The sequence below is a fragment of the Aspergillus aculeatus genome (assembly GCF_001890905.1).
Source record: "Aspergillus aculeatus ATCC 16872 unplaced genomic scaffold ASPACscaffold_9, whole genome shotgun sequence".
Classification (NCBI taxonomy): Eukaryota; Fungi; Ascomycota; class Eurotiomycetes; order Eurotiales; family Aspergillaceae; genus Aspergillus; species Aspergillus aculeatus.
The window spans coordinates 1507939-1529868 of NW_017962984.1; the positions used below are offsets into that span (position 1 = coordinate 1507939).

General features: G+C 49.4%; 6 protein-coding genes across 6 annotated transcripts; 4 read left to right on the forward strand and 2 right to left on the reverse strand.

Annotated features, from left to right (window-relative positions):
* Positions 1 to 272: 272 nt before the first annotated feature.
* Positions 273 to 1584, forward strand: ASPACDRAFT_61299 (putative G-patch domain protein; the record flags this gene model as incomplete). Its single annotated transcript, XM_020203652.1, has 3 exons — positions 273 to 377; positions 443 to 1337; positions 1466 to 1584. 3 exons carry the CDS (start codon positions 273 to 275, stop codon positions 1582 to 1584), a joined length of 1119 nt encoding a protein of 372 aa, XP_020055873.1.
* A 219-nt stretch (positions 1585 to 1803) lies between these two features.
* ASPACDRAFT_61300 (uncharacterized protein) lies at positions 1804 to 2568 on the reverse strand (the record flags this gene model as incomplete). The annotated part of the gene is made up of 1 exon (XM_020203653.1): positions 1804 to 2568. One exon carries the CDS (start codon positions 2566 to 2568, stop codon positions 1804 to 1806), a length of 765 nt encoding a protein of 254 aa, XP_020055874.1.
* Positions 2569 to 5002: 2434 nt separating this feature from the next.
* sip5 (Sip5p) lies at positions 5003 to 7491 on the reverse strand (the record flags this gene model as incomplete). Its single annotated transcript, XM_020196115.2, has 2 exons — positions 5003 to 7066; positions 7126 to 7491. 2 exons carry the CDS (start codon positions 7489 to 7491, stop codon positions 5003 to 5005), a joined length of 2430 nt encoding a protein of 809 aa, XP_020055875.1.
* A 1402-nt stretch (positions 7492 to 8893) lies between these two features.
* On the forward strand, positions 8894 to 10558 carry ASPACDRAFT_79429 (uncharacterized protein). Its single transcript, XM_020205405.1, has one exon. It carries the CDS (start codon positions 8907 to 8909, stop codon positions 10530 to 10532), a length of 1626 nt encoding a protein of 541 aa, XP_020055876.1. The 5' UTR covers positions 8894 to 8906; the 3' UTR covers positions 10533 to 10558.
* A 3038-nt stretch (positions 10559 to 13596) lies between these two features.
* Positions 13597 to 15481, forward strand: ASPACDRAFT_29890 (MFS transporter; the record flags this gene model as incomplete). Its single annotated transcript, XM_020199674.1, has 4 exons — positions 13597 to 13669; positions 13732 to 14097; positions 14171 to 14227; positions 14289 to 15481. The coding sequence occupies 4 exons, from the start codon at positions 13597 to 13599 to the stop codon at positions 15479 to 15481; spliced, it is 1689 nt and encodes a 562-aa protein (XP_020055877.1).
* A 404-nt stretch (positions 15482 to 15885) lies between these two features.
* On the forward strand, positions 15886 to 18860 carry ASPACDRAFT_121054 (uncharacterized protein). Its single transcript, XM_020196399.1, has one exon. It carries the CDS (start codon positions 16071 to 16073, stop codon positions 18393 to 18395), a length of 2325 nt encoding a protein of 774 aa, XP_020055878.1. The 5' UTR covers positions 15886 to 16070; the 3' UTR covers positions 18396 to 18860.
* Positions 18861 to 21930: the final 3070 nt, after the last annotated feature.

Sequence of the window (21930 nt, forward strand, 5' to 3'; positions counted from 1 at the left end):
TAGAAGAGCGAGCAGGAATACTCCCAAGCCGGAGAGGGAAAATCCGCATCTCCGCATCAAGTCAACTGCTTCCCCGCAGTCGATCTTCCCTGCTTGGCTGCTCTGACTCTGAGCTTGTTACTCTGTCTGACGTGGCTAGCGTTTCTCTAGTCAAGTGAGGCGCAAGTTTTGATTGAACCTTCCCTCTGATTCCACGGCGTCTACTTCTGGATCCCGATCTTCCCTGTCGTTCGTCGCTCTCCGGCCGATAACCCAACCCCTCCGCACGCGCAATGCCTGAGGCAGACGAGGAGGAAGATGATTACATGTCCATGGTAATTGAGGAACCACAGCAGAAGGAAACCTTTACCCAAAAGAAGCGCCGACAACAACGAGAAGTAAGTATCAGGTTAGACTTGAAGATTCATTCAGATCAGGCGCTAACTAACCGTTCTTGAATCAGGCTGAAGCGCGTGCCAGAGTCCCTTCAAAAGCCGAACGCGCTGCGGACGAAGCAGCACGTCGCGATGCAGCTCTTGCCACCAGTGCGCTGAACCCTTCCAACAAGGGCTTTCAGATGATGGCCAAATTGGGCTTCAAACCTGGACAGGCCCTAGGAAAGCCCGAATCATCTCGAGAAACGCAGCCGGATAAATCCGATGCTCGACTCCGATCCGAGCCTCTCAATTTGGTAATCAAAGAGGATAAGGGTGGAATTGGGCTGGATAGCGAGCGGAAGCGCAAGTTCCTCGAGGAAGCCGAGCATGTTGCCAAGAAAGCGAAAGAGGATGAGGGCGATTATCGCGACCGGGTCCGGCTTGAGCGGGAGATGCGCCGAGCGGAGGCGCAGGTGCATGCTGCGCAGAAGGTTGCTGAGCGTTTGGATGCCGAGGCTAAGACGGACGAAAAGCCGTCATCCAGCGCAGTGAAAGGAGAGTCTCCCGAAACGCAAAAGACAGATGGGGAAAGGAAAGGTTCACCCCCGGATGATACGGCTGGCGAACCTGTGACAAGCAAGCCGCAGAAGGCCAAGCCAACCTCTCAAATTAACATCCTCTATCGTGGGCTAGTCCGTGAACGCGAGGAGAAAGAACGCAATCTTCAGATGCGTCATATGCTGCAAACATCACTCTCTTCTGGATTTTTTCCCAATCCGCGCTTACCAGAACACAACGATCCGACATTGGATCGAGATGACGAAGAAGCTATCGGGGGGCAACGAGAACCATCAATGGTTCTCGAGCAAGAAATCGAAGAAGATGATCCCGAGCTAGACGAGTTTAATGCGTTAGGTCCGAGCGAACAGCTGTCCCAGTTAGTACGATATTTACGTGATCAACATCACTACTGTTTCTGGTGTAAGTATCGATACGAGAGTGCTGAGATGGAAGGATGTCCGGGGGTAACAGAAGAAGATCACGATTGATGCCACATGGATGTGCTATACGTAACGAACTATATCATCTGCTAATCCTGTACTTGATAGATAAGCATTATGATTATATCTTGGGGTTGCACCCGCCGATTTCAATTTGGCCCGTCATGTCCAGTGTAAAAGTCAACAAACGAGATACTGGAAAGAAAAGCCCTAATCGCCATCGCTAGAGCTAGATTCGTCCAAACCACACGCAACAAATAGCCGCAACTTGAGGGGAATCTTGTTTCATGCGGAAGTATAAATGAACAGAGAATGAGAAAAAATCGAGGTATATAAAGCAGGAAGAGAATATTCGATAGAAGCAAGAAACAGCCTTTTGGTTCGACCATACTCTTGCCTGACCGTATACAGTGAGAAAAGCAGTATTACGGACGTCATTGGAATCATCATTGAGAAGAAGGAAGGGACCTCATCAATTGCGCCAACGAGCGGTTATGGCATTTCTGCAAGGCCTGATAGCATCCTCCGCATATGCGCAGACAGCAGAAAACACACCGATGTCGCACTTCGTGGTCAAACTTCTGGCACGTCATGCAGGGCAGCGCATACCAGGCATTGTTAGCTGGAAGCATTGACCGGTGGTCTTGGTAACAAGCGTAATGGAGTTTATTCAGAGGCGCAGCCACCGGCTCGTAGTCGGGAGGCGTCCACGGGCCCCTATCATCTTCACTGGAGAGAGAATCGACAGGCGCCTCGGATTCAGGTTCGGGATCAGGGATGAAATGGTCCAGTGAATCTACCGCATTGGGGCGATTAGATTTCGGTTCCAGGTCTTCTTCGCTGGACGGCGGGGTGGGTTGCGGCGGGATAGGCGGCCGGTAAGCCCGAAACACCGGAGGTTCAGGAAGAGGGCCATCCGGCGGGCTGTAAGGCGGGCGCTGACTGCGGCCGTCAGTCAAAGACCCCGGGCCAGCAGAGGGTTGTACAGTGGGAGGGGAATGGAGTTCGTCAGGCTCTTGCGATCGGAACGGCGGAGGTGCCGGAACGGATTCGGATCGAGGGGAAGTCACAGCAGGAGCTGCCGGAGGTTGCTGGACGGGCGCGGATTCCTTCGTAGGCAGAGATTCAGAAGATTTTTGCTTGAAGCCTTTTTTGGCAAAGGAAGGCACTCGCAGGCCGCGGGACCGACTTTCTTTGTCTAGAATCGCCATCTTGCCTCGTTTTGAGGGTTGCTGTCCTGTACTGTCCCTGCAATAATCTGATCAAGGACAATACAAAGAAGTGGGCCGAAGGAAAAGGGTGTCTCTGGGCAATCCAAGATATATAGTTCTATAAGTGTATGAATAGATGGATGTGTGACTTTGGAGTTTGTCAAGAACGAGAGACCGGAGAATTAAATGGATACCAGAAAGAGAGAGAGAAAGAGAGAAAGAGAGAGAGAGAGAGAGAGAGAGGAAGAGGGTGGAGGGAACAGATGGAGGGGGACTGAAGAAGGGGACTTTTTTTTTTAGAGCAGATCTTTAGGGGACAGGACAAGTCATTGAGATGATTTCATCACATCTCGAACAGACTACTGAATGGTTAGGGTTTTATCTCTCAGTTGGTTCAATTCCTGCCTGGGCTGTTTCTTCAGCGATTGACCAATGTAATGGAGACCGTAGAAAAGTGGATTGAATCCGGGTTTCGAGCCAGGAACGCGCAAGTTCGGAAAGGTAGTAAGTTCGTAACAGGGAGGGGGGAAAAAAACACCAGAGCTGAACCACGGATCCACTGAGTCCTGACAGGCTGCGCAGCCCAGACAGAAAATCAAGCAGGGAGGAAAGACAAAGGGCAACAGGCAGATGGCCGGCCTGCTTGGACCAAAATTCAAGATTCAAGGCAGACTCGTAAGTTGACTGGCGGATACTTGGAGGAAACTCCCCAGCTAGTACCCAAGGTAGATACCTACAATACAGACACAGACAGATAGCACAGGACTGAACTTGGAAGCATGTTCGACGTTCGATCTTAACGAACCAGAAAAGACGAGGAAAGGAGAGCGAATGACAGTGTCTCTGCAAAGCTATCAATCGCGTCAGTCCGTCGCAAGGACTAGTGGATGATAGCGTCATTTCAACCCCTTTGGTTCATTCCAGCCATTGATAGGAATTTCCGCACCCTCTGCCCGGTCTTATCGAATCACTACTCGGATGGGATAAAGCGAGGAAGTGGGAAGTTGAAGTGATAAACAACCTCAGTTGAGGGTCTGACAGTCGGGACTTTGGGTGTTGCGCCAAAAACCCTTCAGATACTCAGTAAATGATAAAATTGCAGTGTCGATCAGCGATTGCCACCCCTGTCCACCCAGACCAAGAATAATACATGTACTATGTACTCATACAATGCACACTGTAGTACTAGAAATGTAAGATCCGTGCTCGGCATTGGTGGCACTACTATGAGTGAGTAGGACGAATCAGAGCAGAAGACGAGGAATGGATGATGGACCCTGGTCTGGCGCAGAAGAGAGTGCGCGAGACCTGTCTGTCTGTCTGTCTGTCTGTCATCTGGAGTCCTGACAAACTACTTCTAAATTATGTACTGTACTGTACTATACAGGATTTACATAGTAGATACTTTATACCATTTTTTGTTTCTAAGAGTTGATCGTCCTTGAAACAAGGTACGAGTACCTTACAATGTGCCCTGTATCTTAAGTACTACGTAAGTTCAGCGGAGTGGATGTAATCTTACTTACACCTACATAGTACTACCTAGTACCTAGTACGGAGTCCACTGCAAACAAATTCCCCGACACGAGTCAGTATGCCCAATGAGAACACGTGGGAATGTCCTTGATAATGTAATCTAGAATCTACGGCGCCGTAAGAAGGTAGTACTTGGATAAGTACCTATAAGTTGTAGGGTTATACTAGGTCCAATCCTGACTAGTATGTACCTACCTTACTGTATTCCTGTCAGTGATCTCTAAATACTTATTTATTGTCATGAGTCTTGACCTTTAGGGTAATGAATGACAGAACACCACGCACTAGATAATTCTCCGGTGGAGCCTCTATCATATGGGCTGAAACAACTCCAAGGTCTTGAGACTATTAAAGGATCCGCTCCACTTTGACCTTAAAACACCATTTGCCAAGGTCACCAGCCATGGAATTTGCATGTACCTGATACAAATGAGCTTGATCAATCCAAACATCTATTATGTGCGTCCTCGATTTCGGCTTGGGTGCCCGCGTTCCCTGTTTTGCAGCATCCTTTCCTTCAGTAAAGCCCAAGCAAACATCCGTAAGGTGTTGGAGCGTTGCCATTTGAGAGAGTGATAGACAAAGGAACCAAGATTGAAGACAGGTGTCGAATCTATGCAATGGTATGTATATAGCGACAAAAGAAACGCGGGCTAGCTACCAAAAAAAAAGATCCATGCACATACTTAAAAGACAGGACTTCGTCAGGTGCAGCAACGGCAGAAGCATAAAGAATCGTATCACTATCATTCCTTCTTCCCTCCCTAAGAAAACCCCCCTTCGCGCGAGTGACCTGTTGTAAATTATCCCTCCACAACGGTGGACGCAGGTTAGAGCAACGTCGCAAGGCAGCCTGGTCGAGCAGACGGAAAAGCCTCACCCCGCAAAGTATTAAGATCTAGGAGGCAGTCTCTGTATCTCCTGCAGTGGATGGTATTTCAACCGAGCGAGATTCCAACTCCTTCGGAATTAACTCTTCATTCTTAGGCACTTCCAAGGAAGCAGGCGTCGGCTCAGTTATCACTTGTCCAGATTTCACCATTTCATCATTGGCGCTAGCAGAGTGGGAAGTTGATGCTGCGCTCGATGCATCAGGTTTTGGTGTTGTATCTTCCACGTGCTCCGTTCTTTCGTCGCCTTTGTCTTCGTCTCCAATCACAGCGGCCAGACTGCGAAAGTTGAATAGGGGCTCGGTGGAGGAGCTCGCACCATCAGCAGATGTGTGAAGTCCAGTATGGCCCTCATTCATCGATTCGACCAGAGATGAAAATGACGAGGACGCGCTAGAGACATGGCGTAAATGTGACGTTCGCGGGTGCGACGAGGTTGGCAAGTGGAGAGCATGGTCGGTTGGGGTCGCGATAACAGCTGGCGAAGACTGTGCGCCTTCGAGGCTAGAGACAACCTCAGTGGGGATAACCGCAATCTGACCTGGAGGTGGCGCACGATCTACCTCCTTGCCCTTGCCAGTAGAGGGAGGCTCCTCGCCGGTAACAGAGGAAGAGCTGCTGATGACTCTTCCTAGGCTGAAATCGCCAACCCCATCCAGGGCAGAATTACTGGCATTATCACTGGACGGACCTGACTTGCGCGCAACCTTCTCCGCCTTCTTGGCTTCTTTCTCTCTTCGCTTTGCCTCCTTCTTCGCCTCCTTCTCCTCCTTTTTGCGCCGCTCCTCTTCACTGGCTAAACTCAGCCGAATAGCTTCCATCATCATCATTTCCTCGAGGTCATCGATACGATTTCTCCTTGACCTGCTGCGTGGTGGTGCAATGCTGTTTGGAGCCTCTTCTGCGGGATCGTTTTCTTGACCCGCAGCACGACGGTCTGTCAAGAATGCAAGGGCCTGCAGCGCAGGGGAGCCGGTTCGCGAGGTGTTCTGACTCTCTGGTCCCCCGTTCCGTCGCATTACACTCCTTCTTCCAAGGCCAAAATTCCTCGAGTCGGCGCCAGAACCATTGTTGTGCATGAGATAGGCGGCAGTGTGGAGAGCGGTTGCTGCCGCAGATCGTCGCGCGGCATGTGCTCTGGCGTTTGCTAGCTTCTGTGCCCAATCAGGCCGAACCCTATCAGTTGTGACCACAGTTGGGTCATTGGCAGATAATGACGTCGCGCGACGACGGCCCGTCACAGGGGTAGTGCTAGAAGAAAGGGACGAGGTGGAAGATAGCGGAGATGTAAGATTCGGACGGGCACCCATGTCGCTTGCGTAAGCCAGTCCTCGACGGAATGGCGGTGGTGCATAAGTGACTCCAAATTCAGGCTGAACGCAAAACGGACATGCTGCCGGTTCCGATACTAATTGACCGTCCTCGTTATCCGCGCGCTCACCATCAGCCGCCGACTGCGCATTTTGTTCTGTCTCTCCGTGCTCCGGAGGGTGGGGGTCAGGTCGTTTGATCTGGACGAAACACTCGGAACAAATTGGTTGGTCGCAACATCTCGTCCGGTTGAGATAGGGGGGGTAATACAGAAAGCAAATGGGACATTCGGCAGCCGCTTTGTATAGATAAGCCTCAATCGGCTGTCCATTTACAAAAGGATCATGTGGAAGGTGAATTTCTCGAGTCATTGTATCGGATTGAATGCCATGCTTAGACGTGGAGAGGGATGCCAATGTTTTTGCACGGGTCCGAAACATAGGTGAGCTGGAAGCGCCGGAAGCGATAGGAGAGGTTGGTGAGGGGAGTGAATGGGCTGGTGTAGAAGACTGAGAAGCATCCGAGCCGTACGACTGAGACCTGGAAGTAATAGGTACCATCAAGTGTTGTACCATAGGTATATCCGAGGCGTCCCGGGCATCTTCTCCAAATCTAGGCGGATTCTTATATTCCAGCTCCGGAGGGACTTCATCCGGAGGGGGGATTGGCAGGCCTCGCGCTGCTGCCATCAGCTGATGTTCTGTCCATGAGTCTGAGAAGTCGTTGAGACCTCTCCAGAATGGTGCAAGTCGTCGTTCGACCTAAGCAAGCTTAAGTCAGGTTCGATAATACAGCCAAGTAAATACTATCGTCGACTTACCATTAATTGGCGAACCACAGCCTTATTGAAATCTTCGGTTCCGGTGTATACACCTTGCGTTACCAGATAACCGCCATCCACATTCTCTTCTTTCATACTACGCTCTCGTTCTTTGAGGCGGGCCGCCCGTTCCTTCTCAAGCCGGCGAGCTTCCCTTTCCTGTCTAGTTTCTCGCCGATGTTCAAGCGACGCCACGTCTCGCTCCGAATGTGTGTTGATACCGAGGATAGATAGATCGGGTCCGCTGCCTCGAGTTGATCGAGAACCGTCAGCGTGGTGGCGGTCGCCATACGGGCCATGATGATGGCTTCTGCGCCCTGGCGCAGTAAGAGACGGTCTGCTTTCTTTCGTCTGGGAATTGCCCATTTCGAATAAGAAGGGAAAAAGAAGAGCAAAGAAATTGGGTACCAACGGGCAGGAGGTCAAAGCCCGGTTGGAGAATCCCGGATAAGCAAGCGAAGAGGCGGCGAATTCTCCGGCCGGCAATCAACAATGGAAGAGGCTAGAGATAAATCGGAATGATGTGCAGTAACAATGATGATAGTTCGGCCACAAGAGACTAGGGAAAATGAAGGGGAGAACGAAAAGCGCATAGGTTAGAGGAGTGTCAGTTGCTTGAGAAAGGATTGACACAAAATGTGAGTAAACCCAACGTGGCCATGTGAGCGGACGAGGATGAAGCTGGAAGCGGCGATGAGATCAGAAGCGCGGGCTCGAGCTAACTAACCGCGGGACGATAGATAGTCTGGGGCCGAATAAGGGGAGACAGAGGGAGGGGAAGGGAAAGGGAGGGGAAGGAAAAGGAAACTGAAGACTTAAGAGTAACATAAAAGTGTTAGTGTATCCCCACGAAAAGATGAGTTGGCTGGTCGTGGTCTAGGGAGAGCATTAATGGGAGCGAGATGGGGCAGGAAGAGGAAGAAGGAGGAGAGAAAAGAGACGGCCGGGCGATCATAAATCATGAATGCAGCACAGTAGGTACTTGGTTAGTTAGTGGTTAGTTAGTCAAGTCATCCAGACAGTTTAGTCGTCAGACAGCAAGGCCGAGGAACGGATTTGGTTATGCCGAAATACGGATACGGTATGATACGAGATCTACGTATAGTATATGTACGTATGTACTATCGGCATCTAATTACAGATAGTAGCGCTAACTTAAAGGTCAGTAGTTGTAATCGATGACTTCACCCAAGCTGATGTTCGGCCCGTCAACTCCCAAATTACACTGAAACTGTACAGTACAAAAACCGCGGCAGTCAACACCGCAGTTCTTGAGCTTTTTACTTTTCCCTATCGTCATTAAAAAATAATAGGATACATGAGAGTCAGGTGTTGACCTTAGCGCCTACTATGAGCATTAATATGTTGAATGGTAACTACGTTATGTGTTATTCATGAACGAAAGTTATGTCACATCGCAGACAAACAAAGTCAAGTGGCTAGTTAGGTTGTCCGCTAGGTTACTGCGCCACATATCGCGGACCGGAAAATCCATCGCCCAAGATCTGGACCAGTTATCAATTTCGGCGCTCGTATTTTTTTCTTTTCTTGATGTGGCTGTCATAGGATAATCTGGGTTGACAGTTTGGAGATACACATTCCCTTTCGCATATTTATACCCACCTGTTTATACATATACCTATCTGCTTTCGATCAGTTCTGCTTCGACCCTCTCAGAGTTTTGCACCTATCACAACGGAGGCCATTCCGATGCGTTGTTGATCTCTCTGCACCACAAGCGCTCAATTCCTAATCCCATCTAGTCGTGCTTAACGCAGCAAATGACGGACTCCGCGCCTGAAACTAAACGACTTCACATCACTCCTTTCAACCTAGAGCTTCTCCCCTCCGTTTTGCCACCAACCATTCGGCCCTTGGCCACGGAGATTTCCTTTCATTGTGTCCCAACCTTCCCCGAAAACAATTACGGTTACGTGACGCTGCCGACAATGGAGGCGGAAAAGGTTAAGAAAAAGCTCAATGGCTCAATCTTAAAAGGTCGCAAATTCAAGGTGGATATGGCGCGTCCACCGATACGGCAACGAAGTGAGGATGAAGCACTCGACAAGATTACCTCAAAATCCCCGTCAGATAAGAAGGCGAAGAAGCGGAAGGCGGCGGAAGAGACGCTCGAAGGGTATGAACTTCCAGCTGACCGCAAGGTGAAGAGAGGCTGGACAGAGTCGGCAGACGCCAAGCAAGACAGGCGCAAAGAAGAGAAAAGGAAGAAGACGTCGAAGGATGCAAAGGAGGGCAAGCCAGCCAAGTCACAGGCGAAGTCCAAGTACACCGAAAAGGAAGAGTGCCTGTTCCGTACAAAACTCCCTCCTAATCGGATGTCATCACCCGACGAGAAGCATGAGAAACAGTCGAAGAAGAAAAAGACTGCACATGAGACAATCGTCCATGAGTTTTCTAAGACGGTCAAACATCCCAGTTTCCTACGGTCTGGACGTGACGAATCAGCGGACACAGTGACATTTGTTGAAGGCAAGGGTTGGATGGACAAAAGTGGAACTGTGAAAGAGCCTGTCAGTGATCGGATAAGGACAGACCAATATAGACCGGGATGCATTCCAGGAACTAAGGAGAAGCCACGAACTATCAAGAAGGACAGCACCACGGTTTCTGGCAAACCCAGAACGAAACAAACAATAACCACTAAAGAAGCAGATTCGACCGATGAATCAGAGGATTGGACTTCTTCCAGCGGTGGGAGCTCGTCCGAAGAGGATTCCTCGTCCGAGGAGGATTCTCAAGAGTCTGAGAGCTATGAATCTTGCTCATCTGGCTCGTCTAATGATTCAGAAGATTTATGCATCGCCGAAGAACAAAATTTAAAGTCATCAAAGCAGGAGAGTGTGGCCGAGTCACATTCGTCAGGGCTTCAATCTCTTCCGTCAGGAAACAATGATCAGGCAGCGCCAACCCAGGAAGTTCACCCGTTGGAGGCTCTTTTCAAAAGGCCTGCGCCTAGCACATCTGCTATAAACTCTATTTCAGAGGAGACGCCACACTTCAGCTTTTTCGGAGGGGATGACGAAGTTGAAATGGAGGATGTGGCGGAAGCCCAACCTGCAGCACCACTTACACCTTTCACAAAGAGGGATCTGCGGGATCGTGAATTGAGAAGTGCGGCCCCAACACCTGATACGGCGTTAGTCAATCGAACCATTGATTGGGATAAGCACGAGCAGCCTCGGGTTATGGATTCAGACGATGACGAGTGCATGACAACCCCGGTCTCAAAGGCTGCATCAGGGCCCAAAAAGGATTCCGATTTTGTCAAATGGTTCTGGGAAAATCGAGGAGACAACAACCGTGCATGGAAGAGAAGACGCCGCGAGGCCGCCAAAGATCACAGACAGCGTGAGAACCGGAGCAAGGGCATGAAAGGCAAATCCTAGATTATTCTCACTCCCGTATAGATGTCAAAAATACATGATGCTTGCACTTCATGGGTCGGCATTGCAGGAAGAACATCGTATCATGTCGTAGCCACATATTGTGTCTTAATCAAATTCCTGTTATTCAGGTACACTACTGTGTAGACGAGCGGGAATTGAGTGTTAGCGGTCACGTGCCGCCAAGGATCCGGGGAACAATCGGGGAAGCGATAGCAGCCGATTGCCAGCATGTGGCCATGGGGCGTGGTACAGCAACTGATGGCAGCAGGGGATAGTCACCCTGTCTATCTTGATAACCAGCAAAATGCAGCTCTATGGTAGAGGTCTCGACTTGATGCTTATTTGCCTCATATTTCTCGCCTGCGCATCTGTTGGAGTGGCTTCCTGTAAGCTTAAGCCCGACATGCTTCTCCCTATTGAGCAACACATGCTAACCAAATAATTCTGATCTTAGCCCCTGCGTCATTCTGCAAGTGTACTTGCTTCTCCAACAGCACAATAATTCCTCTTGATCCCGAAAAGTCGAACTCTCTGTCTACACAGAGCAGTCTCTTCCGTCTCCGAAGTCATGACGATGCCAAAGATTTCCTAGATAGGCGAGCAAAGAATTACCGGTCTTTGAGCTGCAACGACTGTAATCGAAAATTTTGCTTGGACTATGATCTGCCTACTTGCAAAGGAGCAAAGGAAGAGGATGTCTTTACAACATGTTTTCGTATGGCTTTATCTTGCCCCTTCGTCTCTAGAAAGATGCGCTAATATCGTTGCCGCCACGTAGAACGAGATTCCAGAAAGGACCAAGCCATTGTGTTCATTTTCATTATCGCAACGGGTAGCCTTTTGGCCTGGGCAATTATGAAGCCCTGGGTAGGGAAATGGCTGGAGGTATGTACTGCAGTCTGCCTGTTGATGGCCTCGTGGACTTTGGCGATTCTGACACACTCTAGACTGCAAGAGAGCGACGATCATATATACCTATATTGGGGAATGCAACCCATTAGCTGGCTCCATGTTGCCAGCAGCTCCTAACAGATACACATAATTTCCACTTCGGACGCAAAGCATAATGCCACCGGATCTTCGAAAACCCGACTTATCGCGTCGGATTGGCTCCTGATATTGCCGTACATAACACACTGTCCATGGAGCTTTATCGATGCGACCTCATCAGAAAGAGGCGGATGTGCCCTGGTTGTATCCGAATGGCCCTCCAGATATCGTCTGACGAGGCATCAATCAGCAATGGCGGACAAAGGGAGACGGCACTGCCTTCTACATGTACTTAGATCATTACTGCGACCTGAATCAACTGACAACAGCGCCATCATCAACCTCGAACTACCGAGACCGACCCTCTATTCTCCTCTTCTGAAAACTGCCGTCACCGCCAGGCTCGAAACCAGAAAAGGTCATCGCCTTTCAAACTACTGTTCATATTTGCTTTGATTGCTTGAAACAGCATTTGTCCCATACCAGATGGACACCTACACGTCGTACCATGGTTCAGCTTTGGCAAAAACATCTTGACACGAGCATGACAACATTCTTGAGGCTTCCACGGTGACTCAAACACCCTTTTTATAATGCCATGCAAATTTAATCATTTTCAACAATTGTGTATTGTTTTCGTGAACGGAACCTCAAAAATGGTTGAGACACAATGCAGGTTTCCTGGTGCGGTTTCAGCTAAGTCTATAATGGCTTGGACATGGAATGTGCTGATTGTCCACTTGATGTTCGCCCGGTCTGGTCATGGGTGGTCAATTGGGGGTAATATCAAACAAGCTTTATTGGTGGAACAGGACTTTTGAAGTGCGGGGCTCGAAGGTGCAAGGCTAACCTTAACTTACCTGCCACAAATATTGTGCGGTAGTAGCCTAGTACTAGAAGGAGTAGAAACTAAATGCCGTGGTCATCTACCCGGTATGAGTTTATTTCTTTCGGTGCCAGTGGCGAGGCTCATATCCAGTCATTGACAAATTTCTTTTAGCAGGGAGAGATGGTTGCAAGTCAATAGAGCCCCAGAATTCGGTACAGTCACAGTCTTTCATTTCTAACCATTCCCTCCCCACATGAGTAAGGGTTCTGTAAATTGCCACTTTCACAAAGTTTGCGGATTTCAAAAGGTTGTTTGTATGAGTACATGCACTTTACATAGAATATGTGCCACAGGTCAGCATGGCCTCAGATCTGCGAGCGGACATAATTTGGCCTGTCGAGTTCGCCTGCTGATCGTCCAACTGTAGCAGGGGCAATTATACTCCGAGTTGATCTTAAGATAACTTACCTAGTGCAGTAAGACGGATTGACCTTTATAATCCGAAATGTACTGTCGATTACTCTGCCTGCGACTCATTGAATATGATTACACATATGTGCTCGTATCTTACAACTGCTGTACCACAATTTTCTGCTCGGTGGAAATTTGCACGAAGGGTTGTTCTGGTTGGGCAGGCTCAAGGTTGCCGGCAGACCGGGTAGTCCCTTGGATGAAGTACAGTGTGGCCAAGTACTAGGTACTGTACTTTATGCATACCTCGAGCAATTGCAGTCATGTTCGTCGGATTCATACTTTTATACTGTATAGTGGGTTCCACTCTAGGCCAACCTTCGCCTCTTCACCACGTTCCCTTTTCCTATTATTCTTTCCCCCTTCCCTCTCTCCATCATAAGTTCCTCTCTCTTCCCCATCCCACCTCCCCCAAAGCTCTTTATTTTCCATTCAGCACACTTTCCCTAGGCTAATCATCCTTTATCTATCACTTTGCACAACCGCTCTTTACAAACCTGCTCAAATCCTTGGCGATCATTCTGATATCCGTGTCTCCACTTCTACTCCCAGTCTGGGATCGAAATCGGAAGCTCGACCATAGAATCACTGCAGAAGAACATTCCTCGAGAGATCTTGCGTTATCCTTTATCAGCATAGATAACCAGCGCAGAAAAGGGAGATATAACATACACAAAAGTACCTTTCAACAGCAAATCGCAAGAGTCATTTTTCATTGAGAGGCGTTGTCTCGCGGAGGGCCTGCCGTAAGAGTCTTGGTTGATTCGTCCGAAGATGGTATTAACACAGCAGAGAAGAACATCTACCTCAGACGACGAATTTCCCACTGCTCAGCTTCTCCTGCTAGGTACGCAATGTCTTTGTTGCTCGAAACAGATGGTCTTACTAATGCCACTACTCATGTATTAGCAATATGTCGTATCGCAGAGCCCATTGCCCTCACATCCATCTTCCCGTACTCATGGGTCATGGTTAAGGACTTCAATGTGGCTGATGACAACAATGCGTCTTTCTATGCCGGTATTCTTGTCTCTACCTTCTCACTTTGTGAGGCTCTTACGGGCATGTTCTGGGGAAGCCTCTCGGATCGAGTCGGCCGCAAGCCTGTCCTTATTTCAGGCTGTTTCGGCACCATGGCATCTCTTCTCATGGTTGGATTCGCAACCAACTTTTGGGTAGCTTTGCTCGGTCGAGCTTTAGGTGGTGTACTCAACGGAAATATAGGGGTCATTCAGACCATGGTCGGCGAGTTGGTCAAAAATCCCGAACACGAACGTAAGCATTGGTCTACTTGACGGTTTCAGTGATCTGCAGTGTTGGAATTGTTTCTGATACTCCGTTCCTATAGCCCGAGCATATGCTATCATGCCGTTCTTCTGGTCAATTGGAACTATCATCGGCCCAGGTAAGCGCAAGCGTGTCTCATTGACATTAGGGGGGAGACCTCAAGCTCATCATATTCACAGCTATTGGAGGTCTACTCGCAAAGCCTGCGGAAGGCTATCCTACTTTTTTCTCTCAGAACGGGCTTTTTGGGACATTTCCCTTCCTGTTGCCTAATATGGTCTGCTCTGCTTTGCTTCTTTGCAGCATTATTTTTTGCTGGCTTCTACTGAACGAGACGCATCCCGATATGCAACTTCGAAATGGACTTGGAGCAGAGAGCCCTGATAGCACATCTGTCATACATCCTCTACTGGCCACTTCGGGATCAAGTACGACTGCAGGAGCTGATCTCCGAGCCGAGTCTTACGGGACTTTCAATCATGTGCACCTCCACGACGATCAGGATTGGCATGTGCGCTCTGATGGCTCGATAGACTCGAGTTCGCAAGGGAAGGTCGTCTTCACGTGGCAAGTGACCATGCTTGTTCTCGCCTTGGCGATATTCACCTATCACTCGATGACATACGATCATCTGCTGCCTATCTTCCTGCAAGATAAGAGGGCAGTCGACGTCAATTCATTGACTAGCCCGGCTCTTCGATTTCCCGGTGGAGTCGGTCTTTCGACTCAGTCCGTTGGTTTGATTATGTCTTGTGACGGTCTTATTGCGTTATTCATCCAAAGCCTTGTATTTCCAGTTTTGGCTCACTATCTGGGGGTGTGGCGCCTATTCGTCCTCGTCACCATTATGCACCCTCTTGCTTATTTCATGGTCCCGTTCTTAATTTACGTTCCTCACGCCTTCATCTTTACCGGTATCTTTGGATGCCTGGTTGTTCGCAATGTTCTTTCGATTATCGACTATCCAGTCCTCCTGATCCTCATCAAACAAGCCAGTCCTTCTGATTCGGTTCTGGGCAAGATCAACGGGCTCGCGGCCTCTGCGGGTGCACTCTCACGCACCTTGGCTCCGCCAATTGCCGGGTTCCTATACAGCACTGGTTTCAGGGTGCAATGTACGGCCCTCGCGTGGTGGGGAAGTACTCTAGTCGCCATTATTGGGTCAGTGCAAATGTGCTTCATTCAACAGAAGAAGCATGGTTCTGTTATAGTACAGCCTGCTGCGCACTGCCGTTATGCACCAGATTCATCTACGTGGAAGCAAGAAGCTGTTCATATCATCGTGACAGAAGCCGAAGCCGACATTGGTCATGAAGCCGAGAGGAACTCGCGTATGGTACAAGAGACTCAAATTCAGCAGCTCACTCCATAATCAGCGTCTCCTACCCTTGTCCCTGTTTTGTGCGATCTTACTTGCGGCATTAGTCGGGCTAAGCCGTACCTCGAATACACGCACAGCCTGAAAAGGTTGGGAAGTTCACATTCAAGTGCTTGCAAGGTGTTCCTGTATGACTGGGGTGATGTACATATTTTGTTAATACTGGCAATATGATAGTACAAGGGTATAAGATCGACATTTGTGCTCAAGATGGGTAGTGGCCTCTGCCTGTTCAATCGCATCCGAGAAGAGTGAAGTCGTGCCCAGCACTCTGGCCGGCTATCAGAAGGCGGTGAGGCTCGGTACATCAATTGGATCCCACATCGCTGTGTAAAGGCGGTGTGGTACATCACCCCTTTTAGACTAGTATTGTTTATCGCTTATCCTGGCAACGGCCGGAAAATCATAATAAACGCCAATCTCAAACTGATCGTGAGCATCGACAGACACCCACTGCCTCAGTGCACTGGATCAGTGATTGTTCATTGCCCTTCTGCTTGGGGGTACTGTAGTGCCTTTTACACCTACTCATCTCATAAAATCTCTATCTGTTACCTGTGGTCAACCACTTCTCCCTGGTGCCATGTCCACACCTCTATCACCGTGGACGTCCTCGCGCCAGAACTCTCGCGTCCTCTCATCAAATCATGACGACGCCGTAGAGAAAGAGGACGTTGAAGCGGGCTCACTTATTGTTCATGACCAGGAGAATATTCTCTCCAACCCGTCAAAGTCGATCGACGATGTGCCGATATCACTTCGGGTCGACGAAGATCATGACCCTGGCTATGAATCGTCTAGTCGGGAAGAAGATAACGCGGATGTGGAATCCTTGCAGATTGCACCTAGCTCACCGTTTCAGCTTGAGGGAAGGGACGAAACAGTTGATTTTGCGAGACTGCGAGCCATAACCCGGCAACCATTAGAGAGCATCAGCGAGCATTCCGCAACGCCTAGAAAACGCTCCTATGAACAGGTACCTGACTACCAGGAGATTGACGAAGAGTCGGAGGAAAGATACAAAAAAGTGGCTAGTCGAAGGGAAGCTTCAGAGATTGGCATCTCCGCTGATGACGATATTGAGCCTGTTGGCGACCAGCAGTGCGTAGCAGAAAGGATAGGCCAAGGAGTAATCCATGGCATGGTTGAGAATAGGGACAACGAGGGCATGACAACTCTTCTTCATAAGAACGAATCCATTGACGATGGATTAGACAGTGATCAACCTATCCACATATACGAAGCCAACGACCCTACGAACGACGACTTTCATGATTCTATAGATGATACTCGACTCAGTACCTTCTCTGCCGTGCCTGATATGACTACATTCGCTGAACTGCGAAGTGACTCTCCATACAAGTCGAAGCGGTCGCTTTCAGAAAGCCCGAGCCAGGAGGAAGCCTATGAATCTCGAAGCACGGAACCGGCTACATCTCGAACCGCACGAAAGTCGCCTAGAAAATCCACTTCGCTTGACGCTAGTAAATCATCGCCTCTCATAACACCCAAAAAGGGAGATTTCAAACACACTAATGTGACTCCCAATCTGCTCGATTTCTCAGACCAGCCTGCTTTCTTCTCACGTGCACGCCATAATATGCAGAATGAGCGATACTCACCACTGCGACGATCTCCACTGAGAAATACTCAAGATACAGTGAAATCACCTACCAAGGCTTCCCTATTAGACTTCGACATACCCAGCATTCCAACTCCTCGATCCATTCCCACGGTCACCCCACGGGAGCTCGAGTCCTTAAAGTCTGGGTTTCTGTCTGAGATCTCTTCTCTCAAGGCTACCCTCAGCGGCAAAGAGGCGGAAGTTGCCAGTCTCAAAAAGGCAGTTGCAGATGCCGAGCGACGTGTTGGCGAGGCATTGGAGGAGGTCCACAATGAGTCAACTCGCAGAGAAACGTTGGAAATCGAACAAGTCGAATGGCAACAGAGGGGCCAGGAGTTGGAAGCTGTTCTGCGCGATATGAAAGCCGAAATTCTCGGAGGCGAACAGGAAAAGGAGCGATTAGTCAAGAGGGCCATTGACGCCGAGAAAATGAAAGAGCACCTGGAAGGGAGAGTGCTGGACCTGCAGAGTCAATTGACCGCTTCTCGCAAATCCGCCTCAGAGGAAAGCTCTTCAGCTACGCATTCTCCTAGTGTGAAGACAGCCGCGGAGACTGCGAAGGAGGTCCAGGATGCCGTCAAGAAAGTTGCACGTGAGCTTCACACTGCTTATCAAAAGAAGCATGAGACCAAGGTGGCGGCGTTGAAGAAGAGCTATGAGGCTCGTTGGGAGGAACGAGTACGTCAAGCTGAAAATAAGTTGAAGGTGGCCACTGAGGAGAACGAACATTTGAGGAAAGTTACCGTTTTATCGGAAGCATCACGGGCCAATTCGAGCCTACTTTCCCACGAAATGAAAGAAATTCGTCCAGACCATCGCGTACTGGAGGCACAAGTCAAGGATCTACAGCAGGAGGTGGTCATTCTCAAGGACGAGACCGAACGTCTGCATGCTGAGTTGAAGGTTGAGCGAGCGGAAAAAGGCGAACTTGTGGCTGCTGTTGATGAATGGCTGTCAATCCAGCCGGTTCAACCGAGCGAACCAAGTCTCCCCCCGTCTTCCCATGCCCAGATGCCTCAGTCGCTGGAGCCGTCGACAACTACAACTGAGCCAGCACCCGAAAACATTCAGCGGAATGTTAGCCAAGGCGGTTCCTCCAGCAGCACCCGTCCTCCTAGCACAGGCGCAGGGTATGAACGAGAAAGGAAGATTCCCAAGATCGGGGTGCCAGTCAGCAGACAAGGTCGCGGAAACAGCGGCAGTAAATCGGGGATTGCAGTTTTCACCCCGGGGCGGAGCGGCATCATGGGCTCGATTGAACGTATGGGCCGTGGGGGTGCCTAGGATGCGTATATGGGGTTTTGCTTTTGTTTTCTTTTTGCATTGAGATATCCTAAGGGGGCGTTTTGCCATGGAATCAAGGGCCTATGTGTTATGAGACGGACAATATATATGTGCTTAATGGTACATTGTAGCGAGTGAATCAAATACTCCCTATTGGTTGGAACTATTTGAAATGAAGTCAATGATTCTGCTATATGATACCATGGATATCGATCATTTGCTCGCAATGAACTAGGGACAATAGGGTGAAAGCATTGTAGATTGGTCACTGCCTGTCCTGCAGGTTACGAGTTCACTTCCTTCCAGATGGTAACTTACTATCTACGTATAGTACTGTAGTTACTACTGCTCCCCTCCTTAATCAAGCAAACGGGTATAAGTAATAAGAATAATTGAACCAACTAAGAAGTTGTCTCAAATAGGCAGTTGCGCGTATGAGCCCTGAGCCTCCTAGAGGCGGGCGGCTGGCCGTGCAGTCAGTCGGTTTATGTCGGATTTGGCGGGCTTTTTATGAAATCCCAGGCCGGGAGGGGGAGAGGGGGGGTGGGGGGAGGGAGTAGTAACCTTGAACTGGAATTTGGAGCGCGGGTTGGGAGATTTCCATTTGTAATGGGATTCGGTGCTCTAGAACGAGTCCCTATTTTTACTCATACGAGTTCTTAAAATTTCAAGTTTAAGCTACTGAGTATATTTCCATTCCGCCCACATCCACAAGATCGATGATCAACATAATGAAAATAATAATACTACTCATACTATGTAATATACTTTCCCAGATCGTCCATTGTCAAGCTCCCACTTCCTGTCAACACATCGGTGATCCGCCGGTCGTGTCACTCGTCGGGGAAAGAATCCTTAAGGAAAACCCTCCCTCGTGAGGGCTGAGGCGTCGGAATTTGTCCACTTTGTCCAACTTGCCCAGTCACGCATTTCCTCCTTTCCAAGTCCCCAGGTTTGTGAGAGCTCCATGCATGTCATCGATCTGGATTTCGCAAAATAAAAAGAGAATATATATATATAATAAAATGAATAAATCAAAATTAGGAATACGAGCCAGGAAGCAGATGTTCTCATAGAACAAGCTCTCGAGCAGGACTCACACTGGGTTGGAAGGGAGGAAGAGGAGGGGGGGATGGCTGCAAGGGCACAGCGCTTCTCTTGGTCAAGGATCAAAACAACTGGAACCATTGAGCAATTCCTGATCACAGGCTACTGTGGCTAGACTGCTAAGTTACTCAAGTGATAATGTGGGGTAAGTTGAAGCCCGCTTCTGGATTCCTCCGATTATCGCCAGTTAACCCGCTCAGCCCTCCGTCATGTCCCGACTGCTAACACTCCTACTACCTTCTCTCTTCCTACTTTGCTTACTCCCTCTAGCTTTGAATCATTTGACCAGGATCAGGGCTTATAGGTTGAAGGCATTTGGTATAGACTATGACAGCATTTCTCGAGTCCAAAGCCCCGACTCGGAGTCTCGGGGACAAATCATTCGCCTATCGATCCAGAAACGGTGAGCCTGTGACGGGGATGCCCTGCAGGCAAAGTGCCGCTTGCCGGCACTATGACGCGTGACATCGGCCACGCATGGGAGAGGGAAAAAAAAACCCGGAGCATCACGTGGGAGAGAGCTTGTTTAGTTTACTTGCGCAAGGATTCGAGACTGTTCGTTCCGAGGGAGTCAGTGTAGCTCCGTGCGGAAAAAATCGTTGGCGTGCTTTCATATCTAGGGCTACTCGAAGCCTTGGGCGTCAATTGCAGGGTGTGGCTTTTACTGAACGCTGTACTCCGTACTGTACTGCACATATACCTTGTAGAGTAAGTACAGTACCCCGTATATTCTTCTTTCATCGGCTTGCGGGATCGGCTGCAATTCCACATCGGGCAGCTGACGGGGTGGGTGAGTGTGGGCCTGTGCTACTTCCACTCTTAGGCCCAATGTGTAAATGCGGAGATCTGATAGACAGTTAATCACAGCCGGCCAGTCCTGATCTCTACTGTATGTAGACTGTATTTCACAAGAACAAGAACAAGGAATAAGATTTGATGCTGTACCAGAGCCGAACAGCCCCTCTAAGCAATCAATGCTTATGAGCACTTTCACAATGCCCGGACACAACATGCGCGCCTTGCCCGACTGGCCGGTGATTAAGGCACATGCTCCTGACCGGTAAATTGTCTCTTGGTATAAATGAACTCGGCGTTTGATATCTCGTGTAAGGAGTGGAAGAGGGCCTCGGTCCTACGATAGTGAGAAGGGTACGTGGCCAACATACATACCATGTAGTCGATATTACATAGTATTTATTTCCTTCGAGGCCACTACGATTGTGACACAGCTCGAAGCCCCTGGAATGGACGAATACCGTCATAGAGGCTTTATGCCAGACAGACAGCCGGTACGGCTGGGATTTGGTTTGTAGGATCCCCGGACAACACAAGCAAAGCTAAAGTCGACGTTCTCATTCGTTCCTCCATCTTCACTCGTCCAGTAGGAAAGACTGGAATGAAATAATGATTGTATCCCGGGGTCCAGCTAGAAGATAACAAAGGGGCCGCTCGGCACTTCCTCACGGGTATGGACCATCACGAAGTCTGGAGGGAGCCGACGGAAGCGACCCCGAATTTCATGAAAATCAGACCAGGGACCACAGGCTTGTTTTTCGGCCAGTCACGGCTGCGCAGGCTCGGAATGTTTTCCGATTCAAGCATGACGCAGCTGCTGACCAAGTTTCTGGCAACTGTTCGGCCAGGAGCACTGTCATGATGAAGTACCGAGTATTTTAGCATCAACAGCTGTGAATAGCCACAGAAGCCCCATGGCTTCAATGAAGAAGAAATCCTAATAAATTCCTCCATAGCAATCTTGAACTTGCACCTGGTTCCTCTGGTTCGAAGGTAGCCAAGAAGAATGTTAGTTAAATGATTAATCATGACTAAACAAACATTCGCACACTTGTGACAGCCGGTTCAAGTAACGTGACCGGGCCGATGGGGCCTTTATCGGAGAGAATGGGAAAGCTTCGAATCCTAGAGCGGTTGAGAGGCCCAACAGCCACTCACTGACTCCTGACTCACAGTCTCACTGGCTCACTGGCCATTGAGAAAGAATAGTGGGTCCAGCCGGGATGTCTTTCCTTTGCTGAAAGTGAAAGCGCAAGACGGAAACCTCCGGCTATAGCAGCTGCCAGCTGGAGAGAAACAGATTCGGTCCACCTTTTTCCTTTCCTCTTTGAATGGGACCGCCTTTTTCGGACTTGGCCTTTCTTTTTTTTTTTTTTTCTTTCTCAGTTTTTTGGCGATTGGAGAAAGAGCAGTGGGGTAGGGTGGGGGGAGGGCGCTCAACCTGGGGCTTGCCGCTCGAGACTCGGAGGAGGATGGCGAAGTGGGGAGGGGAAAGGAAGAACCTGGAGGGAAGGTTGTAAGTTATTACTGGTAACTTGACTGTTGGAAGCCGGAAAGTGTTTGAAGTCGGATGGATACGGCGTCACAGGCGTCACGGCGTCCACGGCGTCACGATAGTGGGGGGGTGCCCTCC